The sequence below is a fragment of the Aotus nancymaae genome, unplaced genomic scaffold, assembly GCF_030222135.1.
Source record: "Aotus nancymaae isolate 86718 unplaced genomic scaffold, 86718_ANA_hifiasm-v0.15.2.pri h1tg000003l, whole genome shotgun sequence".
NCBI classification, from domain to species: Eukaryota; Metazoa; Chordata; class Mammalia; order Primates; family Aotidae; genus Aotus; species Aotus nancymaae.
In genome coordinates this window covers 33,545,916-33,566,136 of record NW_026988414.1, presented here as the reverse complement: position 1 = coordinate 33,566,136, position 20,221 = coordinate 33,545,916, and the positions used below count along the sequence as shown (strand labels likewise).

The following is a 20,221-nucleotide window of genomic DNA, read 5'->3' as shown; positions in this document are numbered from 1 at the left end:
TAAATAGCTATTATTCTGAGATACGTTCCATCAATACCTAGTTTATTGAGAGTTTTTAGCATAATGGGCTGTTGAATTTTGTCAAAGGCCTTCTCTGCATCTATTGAGATAATCATGTGGTTTTTGTCTTTGGTTCTGTTTATGTGGTGGATTACTTTTATAGACTTGCGTATGTTGAACCAGCCTTGCATCCCCAGGATGAAGCCTACTTGATCATGGTGGATAAGCTTTTTGATGTGCTGTTGCAATCAGTTTGCCAGTATTTTATTGAAGATTTTTGCATCTATGTTCATCATGGATATTGGCCTGAAGTTTTCCTTTCTTGCTGAGTCTCTGCCGGGTTTTGGTATCAGGATGATGTTGGTCTCATAAAATGATTTGGGAAGGATTCCCTCTTTTTGGATTATTTGGAATAGTTTCAGAAGGAATGGTACCAGCTCCTCTTTGTTTGTCTGGTAGAATTCAGCTGTGAACCCATCTGGACCTGGGCTTTTTTTGGTTGGTAGGCTATTAATTGCTGCCTCAACTTCAGCCCTTGTTATTGGTCTATTCAAGGTTTCAACTTCTTCCTGGTTTAGGCTTGGGAGGATACAAGTGTCCAGGAATTTATCCATTTCTTCCAGGTTTCCTAGTTGATGTGCGTAGAGTTGTTTGTAATAATCTCTCATCATGGTTTGTATTTCTGTGGAATCAGTGGTGATATCCTCTTTATTGTTTTTTATTATATCTATTTGATTATTCTCTCTTATCTTTTATATTAATCTGGCTAGTGGTCCACCTATTTTGTTGATCTCTTCGAAAAACCAGCTCCTGGATTTATTGATTTCTTTGAAGGGTTGTGTCTCTGTCTCCTTCTTTTCTGCTCTGATCTTAGTTATTTCTTGTCTTCTGCTAGGTTTTGAGTTTTTTTGATCTTGCTCCTCTAGCTCCTTCAATTTTGATGACAGGGTGTTGATTTTAGATCTTTCCTTGCTTCTCATGTGGGCATTTATTGCTATATATTTTCCTCTAGACACTGCTTTAAATGTGTCCCAGAGATTCTGGTGTGTTGTGTCTTCGTTCTTGCTGGTTTTGAATAAGATCTTTATTTCTGCCTTCGTTTGTTTATCCAGTCAACATTCAAGAGCCAGTTGTTCAGTTTCCATGAAGCTGTGCGGTTCTGAGTTAGTTTCTGAATTCTGAGTTCTAACTTGATTGCAGTGTGGTCTGAGAGACTGTTATCATTTCCATTCTTTTGCGTTTGCTGAGGAGTGATTTACTTCCAATTATGTGGTCAATTTTAGAGTAGATGTGATATGGTGCTGAGAAGAATGTATATTCTGTGGATTTGGGGTAGATAGTTCTGGAAATGTCTATTAGGTTTGCTTGGTTCAGGTCTGAGTTCAAGTCCTGGATATCCTTGTTAATTTTCTGTCTCATTGATCTGTCTAATATTGACAATGGGGTGTTAAAGTCTCCCACTATTATTGTGTGGGAGTCTGAGTCTCTTTGTAAGTCATTAAGAACTTGCTTTATGTATCTGGGTGCTCCTGTATTGGGTGCGTATATATTAGGATTGTTAGCTCTTTTTGCATTCATCCTTTTACCATTATTTAATGCCCTTCTTTGTCCCTCTTGATCTTTGTTGGTTTAAAGTCTATTTTATCAGAGACCAGGATTGCAACTCCTGCTTTTTTTTGCTCTCCATTTGCTTGGTAAATCTTCCTCCATCCCTTTATTTTGAGCCTTTTTGTATCCTTGCATGTGAGATGGGTTACCTGGATATAGCACACTGATGGGTTTTGGCTTTTTATCCAATTTGCCAGTCTGTCTTTTGATTGGGGTGTTTAGCCCATTTACATTTAGGGTTAATACTGTTATGTGTGAATTTGATCCTGCCATTTTGATGCTAGCTGGTTGTTTTGCCCATTAGGTGATGCAGTTTCTTCATTGTGTCTCTGCTTTTTACCATTTGGTATGTTTTTGGAGTGGCTGGTACTGGTTGTTCCTTTGTATGTTTAGTGCTTCTTTCAAGAGCTCTTGTAAAGTAGGCCTGGTGGTGATGAAATCTCTGAGTAATTGCTTGTTTGTAAAGGATTTTATTTCTCCTTCGCTTATGAAGCTTAGTTTGCCTGGCTATGAAATTCTGGGTTGAAAGTTCTTTTAATGATGTTGAGTATTGGCCCCCACTCTCTTCTGGCTTGTTAGGGTTTCTGCTGAGAGATCTGCTGAGTCTGATGGGCTTCCCTTTGTGGGTAACCCGACCTTTTCTCTGGCTGCCCTTAGCATTTTCTCCTTCATTTCAACCCTGGTGAATCTGACAATTATGTGCCTTGGGGTTGCTCTTCTTGAGGAATATCTTTGTAGTGTTCTCTGTATTTCCTGGACTTGAATACTGGCCTGCCTGGATAATATTCTGAAGAGTATTTTCCAGCTTCATTGATTCTCTCTGTCACATTCAGGTACACCTATCAAACGTAGATTAGGTCTTTTCACATAGTCCCATATTTCTTGGAGACGTTGTTCATTTCTTTTTACCCTTTTTTTCTCTAATCTTGCCTTATCGTTTTATTTCACTGAGTTGATCTTCGACTTCTGATATCCTTTCTTCTGCTTGGTCAATTCGGCTGTTGAAACTTCCGTATGCTTTGCGAAGTTCTCGTGTTGTTTTTCAGCTCCATCAATTCATTTATATTCCTCTCTAAGCTGTTTATTCTCATTAGCATTTCGTCAAACATTTTTTCAAGGTTCTTAGTTCTTTAGCTCAGAGAAGTTTCTTATTACCCACCTTCTGAAGCCTGTTTCTGTCAATTCATCAGACTCATTCTCCATCCAGCCTTGTTCCTTTGCTGGTGAGGAGTTGTGATCCCTTGTAGGAGGACAGGGGTTCTGGTTTTGGGTGTTTTCATCCTTTTTGCGCTGGTTTCTTCCCATCTTTATGGATTTATTTACCTGTGGTCTTTGTAGTTGGTGACTTTCAGATGGGGTCTCTGAGTGGATGTCCAGTTTGTTGATGAAGTTATTTCTCTTTCTTAGTTTTTCTTCTAACCGTCAGGCCCCTGTGCTGGAGGTCCACTCCAGGCCCTGCTTGCCTGGGGATCACCTGCAGTAGCTGCAGAACAGTAAGGGTTGCTGCCAGTTTCTTCTTCTGCTATCTTTGTCCCAGAAGGATACCTGCCAGCTGTCAGTCTGCGCTTTCCTTTATGAGGTGACTCTTAGGATATACGGAGGTCAGGGAGCTGCTTGAGGAGACAGTCTGCCCTTTATAGGGGCTCAAGTGCTGAGCTGTGAGCTCTGTTGTTCCATTCAGAGCTGCTGGGCAGGTATGTTTAAGTCTGCTGCAGCAGAACTCATAACTGCCTTTTTTTCCCAGGTGCTCTGTCCTGGGAAGGTAGGGCTTTATTTATAAGTTTCTGTTGTGCTGCTTCCTTTTTTCAGGGCTGCCCTGTCCAGCGAGGAGGCAGCCTAGTCACAGTCTGCCAGCAGGGGCTTTGCTGAGCTGCTGTGGGCTCCGCCCAGCTGCCGTGTGAACTTCCCTGCAGTCCTTTTTATAGGGGTATAGTTAGAACTGCCTTGGCAATAGCAGCCCACCTCTGTAATGGCAGACTCTCTCTGTAATGGCAGACTGCCTTGGCAATGGCGGACTACCTCAGTAATGGCAGATGCCCCTCCCCTACAGAGCTGGACTGTCCTGGGCTCAGTGGTGCTTGCTGGTTTTTGTGGGGGTGGGACCAGCTGAACCTGATCACCTGGCTTCCTGCCTCAGATCCCTTTTTTTTCAGTTGAATGGGCGACTCCGTCTCCCTCGTGTTCCAGTCACCAGTTGAAACGGTGCCCGGATTTGTGTGATTTCTTGTGCAGAGACCCGCTGCACTGGCTGAAACAGCCGCTGGAGACTCGTGGCGCTTTTTCGCTGGGGAATCTCCTGGTCTGGCTCCCTGTTTCAGTCCCCTTTTCTTCAGTTGAACAGGCGACTCTGTCTCCCAGGTGTTCCAGTCGCCAGTTGAAAAGGGCCTGGATTTGTGTGAGATTTTGTGCAGAGACCCACTGCACTGGCTGAAACAGCCACACTGGGGGCTTGTGGCACTTTTTCACCCGCCCGGATCTGGTGACCCGAGGGGCTCCTCCGCCTGGGAATCTCCTGGTCTGTGGGCAATAAAAATCCATCTGGAATGCAGCGTCCACTCACCCTCGGCACTCTTGCTGGGAGCTGCTATCCAGAGCTACTCCTAATCGGCCATCTTAGATCCCTTCCACAAAAAATTTTTTTTAATAGCAACAAGGTCTGTGTTGCCCAGGTTGATCTTGAATTCCTGGATTCAAGTGATCCTGCTACTTCAACCTCCAAAGTGTTGGGATTACAGGTGTGAGCCACTGTGCCTGTCCTAGAAAAAATTTTAATTAAAATTTATAAGAAATGAAGGCTATGACAGTGTATATAAAACCTAACTAACTGGGTGTGGTGGTGCATACCTGTGGTACCAGCTACTTGGGAGGCTGAGGTAAGAGGATTGCTTGAGTTTGAGACCACAGTGGGCTATGGTCATGCAAAGTGGTTTTACAACATATGAACAATTTCATTTCATTCTCATAACACCCCTAGGACTGAACCAGGTCATGATTATGATGCTTGATACTTATTTCATAGGGGAGGCCTCTGAGACTCAGAGAAGGACAGTGCTCTGCCCAGGCAAAGCTAGAAGTGGCAGCTCCGCACCTCATATTCACACTCTTGAATCAGGACACATTCTACTATACTGCCATAGTGTACAACCTGCTAATCAGATGAGATGTTCATTTTCCTCTTGGCAGTGTGAAATTCCTCTACCTCTTTAATTCAATTCATTTTGCTCTAGAACAGTATTGAGGGGCAGAGGGGAGCCCACCTTACCTGTGGCTGAGGGCAGGAACCCAACAAGCTCCTCTCTGTTCCCCCACAGTGGCTGGCACAGTGTTTTAAGAGATGTTTGTGGAGTTCAGCTGAATGATGAGACCAGCAGTTGGGATGTGTTGGGAAGAGTCAGAACCTCTAAAGAGACAGTGCTGATGGTGTTGGTACTGGGTTACTCAGGTCGCCCAATGGTGATCTCCAGCGGGATGCAGTCGATGGACACCATGAAGCAAGTCTATCAGATCGTGAAGCCCCTCAACCCCAACTTCTGCTTCTTGCAGTGTACCAGCGCATACCCACTCCAGGCTGAGGATGTCAACCTGCGAGTCATCCCGGTGAGCAGGAGGGAAGGGGTTCCCTTCTTGGGCTGTTTACTATGTGGAAGACACAGTCGTTTTTATAAACAAAATTCTATAAACCATGGCATACTTTATAATTTGAACATCCTCTGACAGTCTTGCTGTTATCAAATCAAATTAGAACTAAGCAGTTGAGGAAGCACATACATTCTAAAGAGGGTGACTGTAAGTGAAATTTTCTTGGCCGGCCAGGTGCAGTGGCTCATGCCTGTAATGCTAGCACTTTGGGAGGCCAAGGCGGGTGGATCACGAGGTCAAGAGTTTGAGACCAGCCTGTCCAATATGGTGAAACCCCGTCTCTATATTAAATACAAATATTAGCCAGGCATGATGGCACATGCCTGAAGTCCCAGCTACTTGGGAGGCTGAGGCAGGAGAATCACTTGAACCTGGAAGGCGGAGGTTACAGTGAGTCGAGATCGTGTCACTGCACTCCAGCCTGAGCAACAGACTGAGACTCTGTCTCAAAAAAAAAAAAAAGAAAAAATTTCTTAAAACCAAGCTTAACTGGTCACTGCTTGAGCTTACCTATTTAGGGCACTTCAACATCCTTCTCTAGGATTTATCAACAAGACTCAGGAAATTGGTAGATGTCAGCAAATGCTTGCTGAAGGAATCACTGGATCACAAGCTATAAGAATAAAATCTCAGTTTGCTGTCAAATTATAAAACTCAAAAACTTTCTATTACCATTTCCTTCCAGCTTCAATAAAGTATAATTGATATACCAAAACTGCACATAAACTCCGATTATAAAATTTAAAGTCAAGTCATCATCTTTGCCATTAAATACATACACATCTGAAAATGATTACGATGGCCAATCTTATGCTTTGTGTTTACCACAAAAGAAAAAAAAAAGCAGACAATACACTGAGAAAGAAAACATTTTCAGATGTGCAGGTCAGTGGCATTGAGTATATTCACACTGTGTGCTACCATCACCACCATCCATCTCCAGAACTTTTTCATCCTCTCAAACTGAAACTCCACACCCAATAAACCCCAACTCCCTGGCTCTTGGCAACCACCATTCTACTTTCTGTCTCTATGAATTTGACTACTTCAGGCAAAGTGGAATCATACAGTATTTATCTGTGATTAGCTTTTTTCACTTAGCATGATGTCCTCAAGGATCATCCATGGTTGTAACGTGTCAGAATTTTCTTCCTTTTTAAGGCTGAGTAGTATTCCATCATGCATATATACCACATTTAAAAACTCTACCCAAGGCCAGGCACAGTGGCTCACGCCTGTAATCCTAACACTTTGGGAGGTCAGGGTGGGTGGATCACCTAAAGTCAGGAGTTCGAAACCAGCCAGGCCAACATGGTGAAACCCCTTTTCTACTAAAAAATAGAAAAATTAGCCAAGCATGGTGGTGCACACCTGTGGTCTCAGCTATTCAGGAGGCTGAGGCAGGAGAATCACTTGAATTCAGGAGGTGGAGGTTGCAGTGAGCTGAGATCATGCCACTGCACTCCAGCCAGGGTGACAGAGTGAGACTCCGTGCTACGAACACTAGTGTACAGATAAATATGTCTTTTTTCATACTGAGTTATAGGAGGCCTTCTAGAAACTTCTGGCTTTTTCTGCTTTGTTATTTGCTGGTTCTTATTTTCTAATTCTGAGCATCCCTGAGGCTCAAACTACTTACAGTGACAGCCCTAAGGGAGATTACTCTCTCCTAAGATTTTGCCTACTCAGTCATTTCACAGATGGTGAAGTCCAGTCCCAAGTGGAGAAGCCTGAGATCCCACAGCAGCTTGTGGCAAAGCTGGAACTAGAACCTGCGCATGTCCTCCTAGTTCTTTGTCTCTTATCATCTCACACCATCTCTATCAGTTCTTCCTGTAGCACTGGAAATTTAACTTCATTCAAAAAGATATATGTAATTATCATTAAAACCATCATAGTAACATTAATGGAAATCTATCCACACATAATTTTGATACTGCGGGTTTTTTTTCTCTGCCAACATGCTACATTACTGATATTGCAGTTGTTTTCCTTTTATATTTTCCTTTCAGTATAGTATTTGACATTGTTTTTTCCCATAATATAAGCTTTCTTACATGTTGCTCTTTAACTTTTAAAAGTTAGCCTTTTTGAAAACTGACATTGCTCTCTTTTTACCTAAACTTTGTCCCTCCCAAACCTGTTTTTGCCTCACTTATAACTTATCTAAATCGTTAAGTTAAAAATCATTTTTTCTTAACTCTGAAACACACAATGTCAAAAGTAAACAAACCCTGCACTCCCATCCCACAGAGATTTTGATAATTAACAGTTTAGTACATGTGATTCCAGATATTTTCCTTTTCAGCATGTTGCAGCCACCCTTTCCTTTCCGTCCCCACTCAAGCTGCTCTCATGTGCTCTCTCTTGACACCACACATTGCAGTATTTTGCCAGCCTACCCCATCTTGGGCCTAGCCCATGCACAATACAGTGGTTTGGATTTCCAAACTTAGCAATCCACATTCCATCACACATCCTTAAGCCTGATTTTCAAGGTTTTTGTCGCCTAACCCTGCTAATCTTTTATTAAACCCCACCTAAGGCCAGGCACGGTGGCTCATGCCTGTAGTCCCAGCACTCTGGGAAGCTGAGGCAGGTGTTTTGCCTAAGGCCAGGAGTTCAAGACCAGCTTGGCCATGATGAAACCCCGTCTCTACTAAAAATACAAACATTAGCTGGGCATGGTGGTGCACACCTGTAGTCCCAGCTACTTGGAAGGCTGAGGTAGGAGAATCACTTGAACCCGGGAGATGGAGGCTGCAGTGAGCCGTGATCATGCCACTGCACTCCAGACTTGGCGACAGAGTGAGACCCTGTTTCAAAAAGAAATAATGACAAAAAAATAATAATACACCCCGAGTCTTTCTACTGTACTCAGCTTTCTGGTCACCCTCACCAAGAGGACTCAACTGTCTTAGAGTGGCTTTTGTTACATTCAGTGAATTACAGATAGCAGATTATCATTTCCACCAAAGGACTGTTTTGAGATTGAGCTGTGTATATTATTGATGGTGATATTTGTGCATATAGCACATTTGCTTTCAGCAGCTCAGGCTAATTAAATGTGACAGACGCTTTATGAATGAGGTTATTCACTTATAGTTCTGTTGTTATTCTTGATGTATTGTGCAATATGAAACATTCTTAAAATGCATTCTTTGTCAGTAACCATTGTTTTTAGAGCATTTACAGTGTGCTGAGTGCTTTTCATGCATTTACAGCAACACTCAGCAGGTACTATTATCATCTCTAGCAAAGAGAGGCTCAGAGAGCCTTAGTATCTTGCCCCTGGTTGCACAGCTAGTGAGTAGCCAAACCGGGGTTCAACCAGATGTGCTTGACCCTGGAGAATATGCATGAAGCAGCATGATATTTAACCTTATTTTCCTTTTTCTATTTTAAAGGAATATCAGAAGCTCTTTCCTGACATTCCCATAGGGTATTCTGGGCATGAAACAGGCATAGCGATATCTGTGGCCGCAGTGGCTTTGGGGGCCAAGGTGTTAGAGCGTCACATAACTTTGGACAAGACCTGGAAGGGGAGTGACCATTCAGCCTCACTGGAGCCTGGAGAACTGGCTGAGCTGGTACGGTCAGTGCGCCTTGTGGAGCGTGCCCTAGGCTCCCCAACCAAGCAGCTGCTGCCCTGTGAGATGGCTTGCAATGAGAAGGTGCGTCCTGCCCGACTCCACTCATCTCTGCTGCTGTGAGCAGAAACAGGACAGGCTGACCTGGGAGGGATGGTCAGGACCAGCCCTCCCTGAACCAGGCTGATGAAATGATGAAGGAATGTGCCCCTAACCCTGTCGGCTTCTTCAGGCGCCTCTTCAGTAATGCATGTCCCTCCTGCTGGTAGCAGCAGCAGGAGAAATGTGTTATCTAAAGGGAACTTTAGCGGTTTCTCTCGCCAGCTAGGATCACATTAGAGTCTTCCACTAATTCTCTGAAGCCCATGGCCCATACTTCTAGACTCCAGAATACGTAATGGGGGTAAGGCCCTGGAATAAGTCAAGTCTGGGCTCCCTTGGAGCAGGTAAGCCCTGAGAAGCATTTAGGCAAGGTGTCCCTTGAGGTACCAGAAGAGCCTATGGCATTTCCTAAGCCAGGGTGGCACTGGCTGGAGGGGCAGCGGGTCGTTGCAGGGGTGGGTGGATGATGATGCAGCATTCCTTATGCAGCACTGACCTTCAGACAGAGGGATGGTGGGCCTAGAAACACTGGCTGGCATGCTGATTATCAGGACTTCCTGAAAGCCATGGCCTGGACCTTCTTGCCTCTGAGTCATAGAGCCAGGCAGGCATCTGGGGGCTGCAGGCACGCACACATACCTAACCTCTGCAGCTGTCAGGGTCAAGGCAAAGACCAACACGAGGCATGCCTGGGACTGTGCTCATCTTTTATTCTAGTGGGGCCTCCCTGCTTCCCCAAATCAAAGATGCATATGTACTAGGAAATTAATAGTAAAAAAGAAAGTTTCTTTATAGAGGAAACAGGAGAGAATTAGGCCAGAAACCAGAGTAAGATTTATAACAGCTAAGCACTTAATTTGGCTCCCTAAGCACATAGTAAAACATAACAGGATGCAAGATTATCACTTGACAGACATTTTTTCCTGGCACTACATTCCAAGCAGAATTGATTCCTTGCGCTCTTATGTGGAGGATGTAGAGTAATAGAACAGATAATTTATTTGAAGGCATTTATGGAGAAGACAAACATTGGCTGCGAGCTTCAGGTACCCTTCATTCCCTCACCTGCCTGTCCAATCTGCTTCTTCCTCGGGGGCCCCTTCCTCAGGGGCTCCTTTTCTTGCCATGAGACACTGAGCTGCATGGTGACCAAAGGAATCAGAGTTTGCATGTAGTGAGAGCATTCTGTGTTCCAAGTACATTCTGTAATATCACCAATCCTTACAGTCATCTGACAGGACAGTTTGTTTGACAGAAACTAAAACACAGCCTATACCCTGCCGACTGGGATTTGAACCTGGCTCCGCCTACACAGCCTGAACTCTCTTTCCTTTGCACTTTATTGTAAAGGCCCCTCCACTGAGTCTCTGAATGTATGAGATATTCTGAGCAGTGTAGGGATCGACAAGAGTCCCTGCTCCCAAGGCACTGCCTTGGTACTACTCAGGGACCTCGAGTGTACATAGTGTACACTAGTTAGTTCTGTGAAGCTGGCACTGAATGTTCATTTTGTCCACAGCTGGGCAAGTCTGTGGTGGCCAAAGTGAAAATTCCGGAAGGCACCATTCTAACAATGGACATGCTCACCGTGAAAGTAGGTGAGCCCAAAGGCTATCCTCCTGAAGACATCTTTAATCTAGTGGGCAAGAAGGTCCTGGTCACTATTGAAGAAGATGACACCATCATGGAAGAATTGGTAGATAATCATGGCAAAAAAATCAAGTCTTAAAATAAAGTGCCATTCTCTGCATTCTCAGTTCCCTTGCTGGTGCTATCAGGTGTGTCTGAGTGAGGCGGGGGCAGGAATGGTGGTCTCCAGGGACCTGGCCATCATCCACCTCCACCCGCTCCTTAGACAGTGGACATTTCTGGGCTAAGCCCTGTGTCGGCCCACTGGAGAGAGAGAAAGATCCAGTGAAGCAGTCTCTGCTTCAAGTTGGCCAGCCCAGAGGGGGAGGTGGCTCCAAAGCAGTCCATATCCTCCAGTTGCTGGCTGGCTGCAGAGAGGGGCGAGAGCTGGCTGCACAGGTCCTCTACTGTAGTAAGCCTTCATTCTGATTGTTTACAGCCCTTTACTTCTCCATTGCCTTTATCCCTTTCCCACCCTTGGCCTCTGTGTTTAGTTAGCATCATATAGCAGTCACTCCACATCAGAGAAAGGATTGATCACAGGATCTTGTAGGCAGAAAAATGCTGAAGGCACTCCTCTCCGAGCAGAGGGAAATGGCATGTGTTCCTTCTCTGAACAAATATTGAGGGCCTTCTGTGTGCCAGGCACTGCTTTAGGCACAGAGGATATGGCCACTAACAGCCCCAATTCCTTCCTCAGGGAACTTCCATTGAGATGGGGGCAGATGCACAAAAATCCACAGTATAGTGAGTCAGTCACATAATATGTTAGAAGGTGATATGTGAGCCAGGCATGCTGGTATGGGCCTGTAGTCCCAACTACTTAGGAGGCTGGGGCGGGAGGATCACTTGAGACCAGGAGTTCAAGGTTGCAGTGAGCTATAATACTGTCTTAGATGGGAACAGGTGGGAGTCAGGGTTTGTTTACACATTAGTGAGAACTTTAGTGAGTTATCGTTAGAAGCAGTGAATGCCCCATCCCTAGAGATAGTTTATCAGGGAGCAGCTGACTATCACCAGGAGGCTGTGGAAGGAATAGGATATGAGTGAGGGCCTGTCCAGGTCTGAGTGCCAGGGACTTGAAGCAACATGAACTCCTAATAAAGACCATAGTTAAAAGGGACATTATTCACATTTTATTAAACCAAATATTAGAGAATTGCTGTCATTTAAAGATAGCTGCAAGCAATTTGACATATCAATAAAGAAATGTCTACAAATTCAAGTCTCAGAATAAGGTAAGTGATTAGTACTCTGAAAGACATGGAAACCAAGGAAGCCTCATCCTGTGCTGAGAATATTCTAGTAGTTCCTGCTACTGCCACGTGGCAGCTGGGAATACCAGTAGTCTCGGCACTCTGTCAATATAGTGCAAGCTCCCTTGAGAATGCTGATAAAAATGATACAGCACAATAGTTTTTAAGGCAAGTTAATAACCTTTGGCTCATTTGAGCCTCACAACACTGGTAGTCAGTGCCATTATCCCCATTTTATAGATGGCACAGAGAAGTAAAACGTGACTAGTCCTGGTCACACAGTTGATTAGGGACTAAAACTGCAGCTTTCTGGCTAGCATGGGCCTTGATATAGCTAGTTTATGACCTTTATAGCCTAGCTCTCTCTGTGCTACATGAATCCCAAACTTAAGTTCCCCTCTGGGCATAAGGCCTCATCTCAGACCCCAAGGAAGGCAATCTAAAGGTAGACTCAAGTCTCGCAGACTAACCAGGCAAAAGGAAAGCATCATGGGCAGTAGCTCCATGAGAGGGGCCAGAGCACCAGGCACTGGCCAGAGACCAGCTGCATTCACCCTGAGCAGTAGGGCTTTGTGGTGGCCATGAGCACAAACCTGGAACTCATGGTCTGGACCCAGACCCCAGCTCCACCACTAGCTGTGTGACCCTTGGGCAAGTGACTCGGTCTCCATTTTGCCATGTGTAGAATTGGGATAACTTTCTACTCCCTAGGGATAATGAAAGGATCAGATGAGTTTTGTTGTAAAGCATTAGAACAGTGCCTTACATACTAGTAAGAGCTGTTATTACTTGGCCCCTGCAGCTGTTGGTCTGGGACGAGGTCTTGGCCATCAGGGATGGACAGAGATGTGGGGGTCAAGTGTATTCATCTTCCCTCTGTCAGGAATGTCCTCTGCCTGTCACAATTCAGTTTGGGCCATTCCTAGTAGGATTAATTTCCCCTTTTCTCCTTATTCCTGCAGCATAGTGCTTCAAGACTGTCCAACCAGAGTTTTAGTCTTTGGTTAGAAGTTAAGGCATTTGCGAGGTTTTGTCTATCTGGTATTATTCTGCTATACTGCCCCATATCAAAGTGCCATTTTAAACTCAAAAACCATTGAAAATTGTCAGTTCTACATCGTTCAAACTAATTAATGCACTGAGAGTCTGTTTAAACCACAAGGATTCGGCTTTCCCTTCCTACCAAGCACCTACGAAGATCCTTTAACAGAATGTTAACTTCAAAACCATCTAGGGAATTGACAAAACAGGATGCAGAACCTTCAGAACGGAGACACAGGCCCTGGGAAGAGGCATCCCCCTCCCTGCTAGAGGAGCATGCCTCCATGTGAGGGCCTACTGTTCTCTATTTCTGTCACTTCATTCCAGACAGCTGGGCGCTCTGGGTTTCCTTGGCAACATCTGGATCTAAGGGCGCTCTTCCCCTTTCTGTCTCAAGACAATTGGGAAACACCACCCCCTTTGATTGCTTAGCAACGGTCACCTGCTGATTCCTTTCCAGCATCTCCTGAGAAACAAGAAGTAAAATCTCCCAGGTTGAAAGCTGGGCCTAAGGGCTGAGCCAGGGGACAGGTCAGATGCTTGCCTGGGAGTGGGTGGATGGCACACAGGCCTGGCCCCCCCTACAGCACCACGGGATAACTTTATGCAGTTCTGCTTTCTTTCAGGACCTCAGATTCTGCAAATCTACAAGAACTGGCTGGGTGACCTGTGAGGCCCTCCCAGCTCAGCTGTTCTGTGACTCAGTGATAGGCACCTGCTGGTTATTATTCACTGCTTGGGAGGGAAGGGGGCTTTCTGAACTTTTCAGGGTGGAGAGAGTATAGGACAAAGCTAACCTTCCAAAGCTTCCAATCTAGTTGGAAAATAGGTACCAGGTGGCTCTGATAGTGAGATTCTTGTGGTTTGGGGAGACTTCCTGGCGCAGATAAGCCTGGCGAAGACTGAGACAAGTGAAGACTTTTCCTGCATGAATGTGCTGGCAGTAGAGAGGTGTGGAGGTGGAGCTATGTGACACATTTCTGACTGGAGAGCCTCTAAGAGGAGCGGTAGGAGCTAGGTGAGGATAAGTAATTTTGAGCAGACTAGACAGGCCTTAAATGCTAAAGTGTTTTTTTGTTTTTCCGTGGAAACTCCTGGAAGCCTCTTCATAGTTCTAACAAGTTAAGTGAAATTTTAGGAAGAGCACCCTGGTTTTAGGTGGAAGATGAGGACTGGGAGAGGGTTCAGACCAGGAATTGCTAAGAAGCTCTCACAGTTGTTCTGGAGGAAGGTGTGATGTGGACAAGATGAAATAGGTGAGGAGGAAGCGGTAGATCCAAGAGACCTCAAGGGACAGAAGAGTCAGTGCTGGATGACTCATTCATTCACAGATATTTACTGTGTGCCTACTATGTGCCAGGTTCCTGTGCTGTACGAGGGAGAAAGTTCCCAGGTGGTGGATGATGTGTTCCGGATGCTGAGGGCTTACCTATGGGTGTGTCACTTTGAAGGAAGTGGACTAAAGTAGAGTAAGTGATGGTGGGGGTAGGGGTGGGGGTGCAGAGGTCTGATGAGAGGGCAGCAGCGGACTTGTTTAGGGCATGTTTCAAACTAGCCTAGGAGAGGAACCCTTCAAAGCACTATGGGTGTGATTGGTTGGGGAGGGCTGGGGCAGGGAGAGGGCCCTGAGAAGTAGGCAGTAAGGGGACCAGCCACGCTGATCTAGGTACAGACCTGGAGACTGTCACGCTGGTCCTGGCCCCTAGGGCAGCCGCGGGATGCTGATGGCCCCCTCCCAGAGACGCAGGGCCGGGTAGAGCGGCTCCTGGAAGGTAGCGCGGAAGGTGTGCAGGTGGCTCATGCCACCCGTCACGTCGTAGAAGGCGAGGACGCCGGCCTCATAGTCCAGGAAGACACCGAGCCGGTCGAGGTCGTCGCGGGGCCGCAGGCGGCTGCGCTGGCCGTCGTGGAAGGCCCAGTACTCAAGGTCGTAGCGCTTGAGGCACCAGGACTGGCGGTTGCAGCCCAGGCGGGCGGCGGCCGAGGCCCCGCGGCGCCGCAGGGAGGCGTAGGCCGCGCCCACCCACCAGCCGGCGCCAGCCTCCTGCACGTCCACCTCCCAGTAGTGGCGGCCAGCGGCGAAGCAGTCGCGAGCCAGCACCTGCCAGAGCGCGTCGAACCGCAGCGCGGGCACGGGTCCGAGGCTGCCCAGCAGGCCACAGCGCACGGTCAGGCGGTCTGCAGACAGGCGCAGGCGCGCGTGCATCGTGTCCGGATCCAGCGTGGGCGTGCGCGCGTCTACAGGGGGCGGAACACAAGACACGCCTGATGGGCGGGGCCAGCGCGGCGGCCCGTCCCTGGGAGCCCACCCACGCACGTGCAAAGCACAAAATGCGAAGCGTGAAAATGGCTTAAGGAAGGAGTGAAAGACCCCTTTTAACCTCCATTGTCCCTGGAGCGGGGGCTGGGGAAGCAGTAATCACTCTACTGCACACCCTTTATACTGTCTGAATTTTGTGCCATGAAATTTGTTGCCAACTAATACAAATGTAATTAAAAATAATCCCATCACTGTTAACACTAGGGTGTGTTACTTCCTATCTTCCCCCCCCCCCGTTCTTTATAGCTTTAAGATTGGTGTCACACCATACATGCCGTTAGGTAATCTGCTTTTCAAAATTGATTGATCTACTACTGAGCATTTTGCCACATCAAATAATAGTCTTTCTTTCACAAGAGTATTTTAGTGGAGAGTCTATGATTTTGATGTTTGGACACATAACTTAGTCCTCTATTTTTTTTTTTTTTTTTTTGAATATTTAGTCTGTTTAAAAAGCTTTTGAAACCACCAATACAATTACATTTATTTTTTTTGAGACAGTTTTGCTCCTGTTGTCCAGGCTGGAGTGCAATGGCACGATCTTGGCTCACTGCAACTTCCACCTCCCAGGTTCAAACGATTCTCCTGCCTCAGCCTCCCAAGTAGCTGGGATTACAGGTGCTGACCACCATGCCAAGCTATTTTTTGTATTTTTAGTAGACACGGGGCCGGGGGCGGGGGCGGTTCACCATGTTGGCCAGGCTGGTCTCAAACTGCTGACCTCAGGTGATCCGCCCTCCTGGGCCCTCCAAAGAGCTGGGATTACAGGTGTGAGCCACCATGCCTGCCCCTATTTAGCTCTTTAGAAATGCAATTATAACCATTACATTCCCTTCACCAGATAATCCCCTACAGGGCAAGCTTATCTAACTGCCTACTTAGAAGGAACCAGAACTTTCTCCCACCAGGAGATTGCCTCGAGAGACAACAGTCAGTTTACCAGCTAAGTATGCCTGTGTCAGAACTCTTACACCTGGAGAATCTCAACACAATGGCCACATTACAACCTAGTTCTGCCGTCAATGGCACCAGCTCACCCACCTGGTAGATGAGGCACCAAAATGAGTCACGTAGACCCCCATCTGCTTGCTCCTCCCTTGCATGCCCTTCATACAAAGTCCCCATTTAAAAGCCTCTGTTTTCTGCCACAAAAGTGAGGTGGTACCCTTAAGGGCAGGAGGAGCCTGTACCTCTTCCCCTAAGCTAAGCTTTGGAAAAAGACCACTTTCTTTATGCCAGACCTTGCTCTTGTTAATTGGACTCTGCAAAGCGTTGAGCGATTGAACCTGCGTTTCAGTCACATAACATTCTTGTGCAGGTCTTTTGATTCACATATGTATGCATTTCTGTTGGATATTTATCCAAGGTGGGAGAAAATGCTGCTCATTATAACCACTTCTATTCAACACTGTTCTAGATGTAGTAAACAGTAACTCAAGGCACGAAAAAGAAGTGAAAGGCAAGAATAAGGATTGAGGAAATGAAAGATTATTATTCACAGGTGACATGCTTATTTACAGAAAATCCCAGAAAATCTGTGGATAGCTTAGAAGTGCTAAGTGAATTTACAACAACCACTCAGGCCGGGCGCAGTGGCTCACACCTGTAATCCCAGCAATTTGGGAGGCTGAGGCAGGCGGATCACGAGGTCAAGAGATCGAGACCATCCTGGCCAACATGGGGAAACCCTGTCTCTACTAAAAATACAAAAATTAGCGGGCGTGGTGGCACAGGCCTGTAGTCCTAGCTACTTAGGAGGCTGAGGCAGGAGAATGCTTGAACATGGGAGGCAGAGGTTGCAGTGAGCCAAGATTGCGCCACTGCACTCCAGCCTGGCAACAGAGCAAGACTTTGTCTCCAAAAAAAAAAAAAACCACTACTCAATATGTCAGTATACAAAATGGATAAATCTCATAAATAATATGTTGAGAGAAAGAAGCAAAACAGAAGGGTACAATCTGAATGATCTACTAAAAGTTCAAAAACAGGTAAAGCTAACCTATAGTCCTAGAAGTCTGGAGAATGGATTCCCTTTGGGGATAGTAAACAAGAGGGCACATGAGGAAGACTTCTGGGGAGTGAAAATTTCCATTTCTTGATCTGAAGGTGATTACAAAATATATTTCTTCTTTAAAAAAATCATTGAGGCCGGGCGCGGTGGCTCACGCCTGTAATCCTAGCACTTTGGGAGGCCGAGGCGGGCAGATCACGAGGTCAAGAGATCGAGACCATCCTCGCCATGATGAAACCCTGTCTCTACTAAAAACACAAAAATTAGCCAGGCGTGGTGGCACACGCCTGTAGTCCCAGCTACTCGGAAGGCTGAGGCGGAAGAATCGCTTGGACTCAGTAGGCAGAGGTTGCAGTGAGCTGAGACTGCACCACTGCACTCCAGCCTGGCGACAGAGCAAGACTCCGTCTCAAAAAAAAAAAATCATTGAGCTGCAGACTTTTGATTTGTGCACTTTGCTTTTTTTTTTTTTTTGAGACAGTCTCGCTCTGTCACCCAGGCTGGAGGGCCATGGCACAATCTCGGCTCACTGCAACCTTGGCCTCCCTGGTTCAAGCAATTCTCCTGCCTCAGCCTCCCAAGTAGCTGGGACTACAGCACATGCTGCCACACCCTGCTATTTTTTTGTATTTCAATAGAGACGGGTTTCACAATGTTGCCAAAGCTGGTCTGGAACTCCTGAGCTCAGGCAATCTACCTGCCTTGGCCTCCCAAAGTGCTAGGATTATAGGCATGAGTCACTGCGCCCGGCCTTGTGTACTTTTCCTTATGCATTTTATATTTCAACTAAAGTTTACTTTAAAAATGCATGCCAGGCCTGGTAGCTCACGCCTGTAATCCCAGCACTTTGGGAGGCCAAGGCAGGTGTATCACCTGAGGTCAGGAGTTCAAGACCAGCCTGGCCAACATGGTGAAACCCTGTCTCTACTAAAAACACACAAAAAATTAGCTGGGTGTGGTGCTGGGCGCCTGTAATCCCAGCCACTTGGGAGGTTGAGGCAGGAGAATCACTTGAACCCGGGAGGTGGAGGTTGCAATGAGCCGAGATTGCACCGTTGCTCTCCAGCCTGGGTGACAGAGCCAGACTCCATCTCAAAAAAAAAAAAAAAAAAAAAAAAAATTCATGTCCAGTGTAAAAAGAAAATAAAATTTCTGGACTTTCCAAATTTATTATGCCAAGTGGAAAAAGTTAAGCCCTGGAAACTGAGTCACATAATGTGGCGTTTTTCTTCTCTTGTGCATGACCATTACTTCCTGACTTTTGTGTTGAGATGTTATACATTAACCAGATTCCCTATTCTTCATTCAAACCCATACTAAATGACGTTGCAGATAGAGACCCTTTTGATTGTTAACTATTTTCACTAGGATGTTTACTCCTTAGGTGTAATCAATAGTAGCCAATCAAATCTTAAATCAGTATTTCTTTCTTTCTTTCTTTCTTTTTTTTTTTGCAACGGAGTCTCACTCTTGTCACCCAGGCTGGAGTGCAATGGCACGATCTTGGTTCACTGCAACCTCCACCTCCCAGGTTCAAGTGATTCTCCAGCGTCAGCCTCCTGAGTAGCTGGGACTACAGGCGCCTGCTACCATGCCAGGCTAATTTTTGTATTTTTAGTAGAGGCAGGGTTTCACCATGTTGGCCAGGCTGGTCTTGAACTCCTGACGTCAGTCAAGTGATCCAACTGCCTCGGCCTTCCAAAGTGTTGGGATTACAGGCATCAGCCACCATGCCCAGCCTTTAAATCAGTAGGTTAGCCTTTGAATGGAAAATGTAATTCTATTCAGTGCCTCCATTTTGATATTCACTGCCCCCTTCCCAACACCAGGAGCACTGACCACCATTCTTTGGTTTGCCTATGTCCCCTGATGGTTACTTTGCACTGGAATAAACTCTGCTAACTGGATACTGAGGCTACTTTAGGTTGAGTCTTCTTTAAATTGATACCCAGTAATTCCACTTTGCGAAATTACTCCTAAAAAATAATCTGAAAATGAGGTATGGTGTGTTCATTCACTCATTCATTAATTCAACAAATGTGTACAAGAATGAATGTTTATTACAGCATTGTTTATAGAAATGAAAATGTAAACATCCAACATTATGAGATTGGTTAAATATGACACATCCATTCAATGCAATGCCATGCAACCTCAAAAAATAATAAAAATTAAAAATTAGCTAAGCATGGTGGCGCACGCCAATAGTCCCAGCTATGTGTAGGTTGGGGTGGGAAAATCACCTGAGACCAAGAGGTCAAGACTGCAGTGAGCACTGCACCACTGCACTCCACTGCAATCCAGAGCAAGACAAATACACACACACACACACACAATATTGGCTGGGCACAGTGGCTCATGCCTGTAATCCCAAAATTTGGGGGGCTTAGGTGGGAGGATCACTTGAACCCAGGAGTTCGAGACCAGCCTGGGCAACATGGGAGACCTCCGTCTCTACAAAAACTTTAAAAGTTAGCCAGGCTTGGTGGCAAACATCTGTGTTTCTAGCTATGTGGGAGGCTGAGGCAGAAGGGTCACTTGAGCCCTGGAGGTCAACGCTGCAGTGAGCCATAGTTGTGTCACTGCACTCCAGCCTGGACAACAGAGTGAGACCCTGACTCAAAAAAGGTTATATATTTACTGACATAGAAAATTGTCACATCAGTGTAGGGTGGGAAATTAAAAAAATGTTCAAGCTATACTGTTAATGAAAAAAATTACAAAGAATATAATATCCCTGTAAAAAATATGCACACATATCTGAAAGAATATACATTAAAATATTAATAGTATTCCTTGGGAGGGACCATTGTTTTTACATATTTGTAATTTCTGATTTTCTACAATAAGCATGCATTATCTGTTGTTGTTGTTTTTCCAGTTGAGACAAGGTCTCACTCTATCACCCAGGCTAGAGTACAGTAGCATGAACACAGCTCACTGCAACCCCCGCCTCCAGGGCTCAAGTGATCCTCCCACCTCAGCCTCCTGAGTAGCTGGAACTACAGAGCATATCACCATGCCC

At 45.8% G+C, this 20,221-nt stretch overlaps 2 protein-coding genes across 3 annotated transcripts in view; one reads left to right on the top strand and one right to left on the bottom strand.

Annotated features, from left to right (window-relative positions):
* Positions 1-10,689, top strand: part of NANS (N-acetylneuraminate synthase) — a 28,523-nt gene extending 17,834 nt beyond the window's left edge. Inside the window, exons 4-6 of the mRNA XM_012475752.2 lie at positions 5,051-5,205; positions 8,655-8,921; positions 10,459-10,689. Coding sequence (XP_012331175.1) covers positions 5,051-5,205; positions 8,655-8,921; positions 10,459-10,668 — 632 coding nt within the window. The 3' untranslated portion in view covers positions 10,669-10,689. The remainder of the gene's footprint in view (positions 1-5,050; positions 5,206-8,654; positions 8,922-10,458) is intronic.
* Positions 10,690-14,454: 3,765 nt separating this feature from the next.
* TRIM14 (tripartite motif containing 14) overlaps positions 14,455-20,221 on the bottom strand; it is a 35,296-nt gene continuing 29,529 nt past the window's right edge. For both annotated transcript variants that reach the window (XM_012475749.2, XM_064379662.1), the window contains one exon: positions 14,455-15,103. In XM_012475749.2, coding sequence (XP_012331172.2) covers positions 14,568-15,103 — 536 coding nt within the window. In that variant the 3' untranslated portion in view covers positions 14,455-14,567. The remainder of the gene's footprint in view (positions 15,104-20,221) is intronic.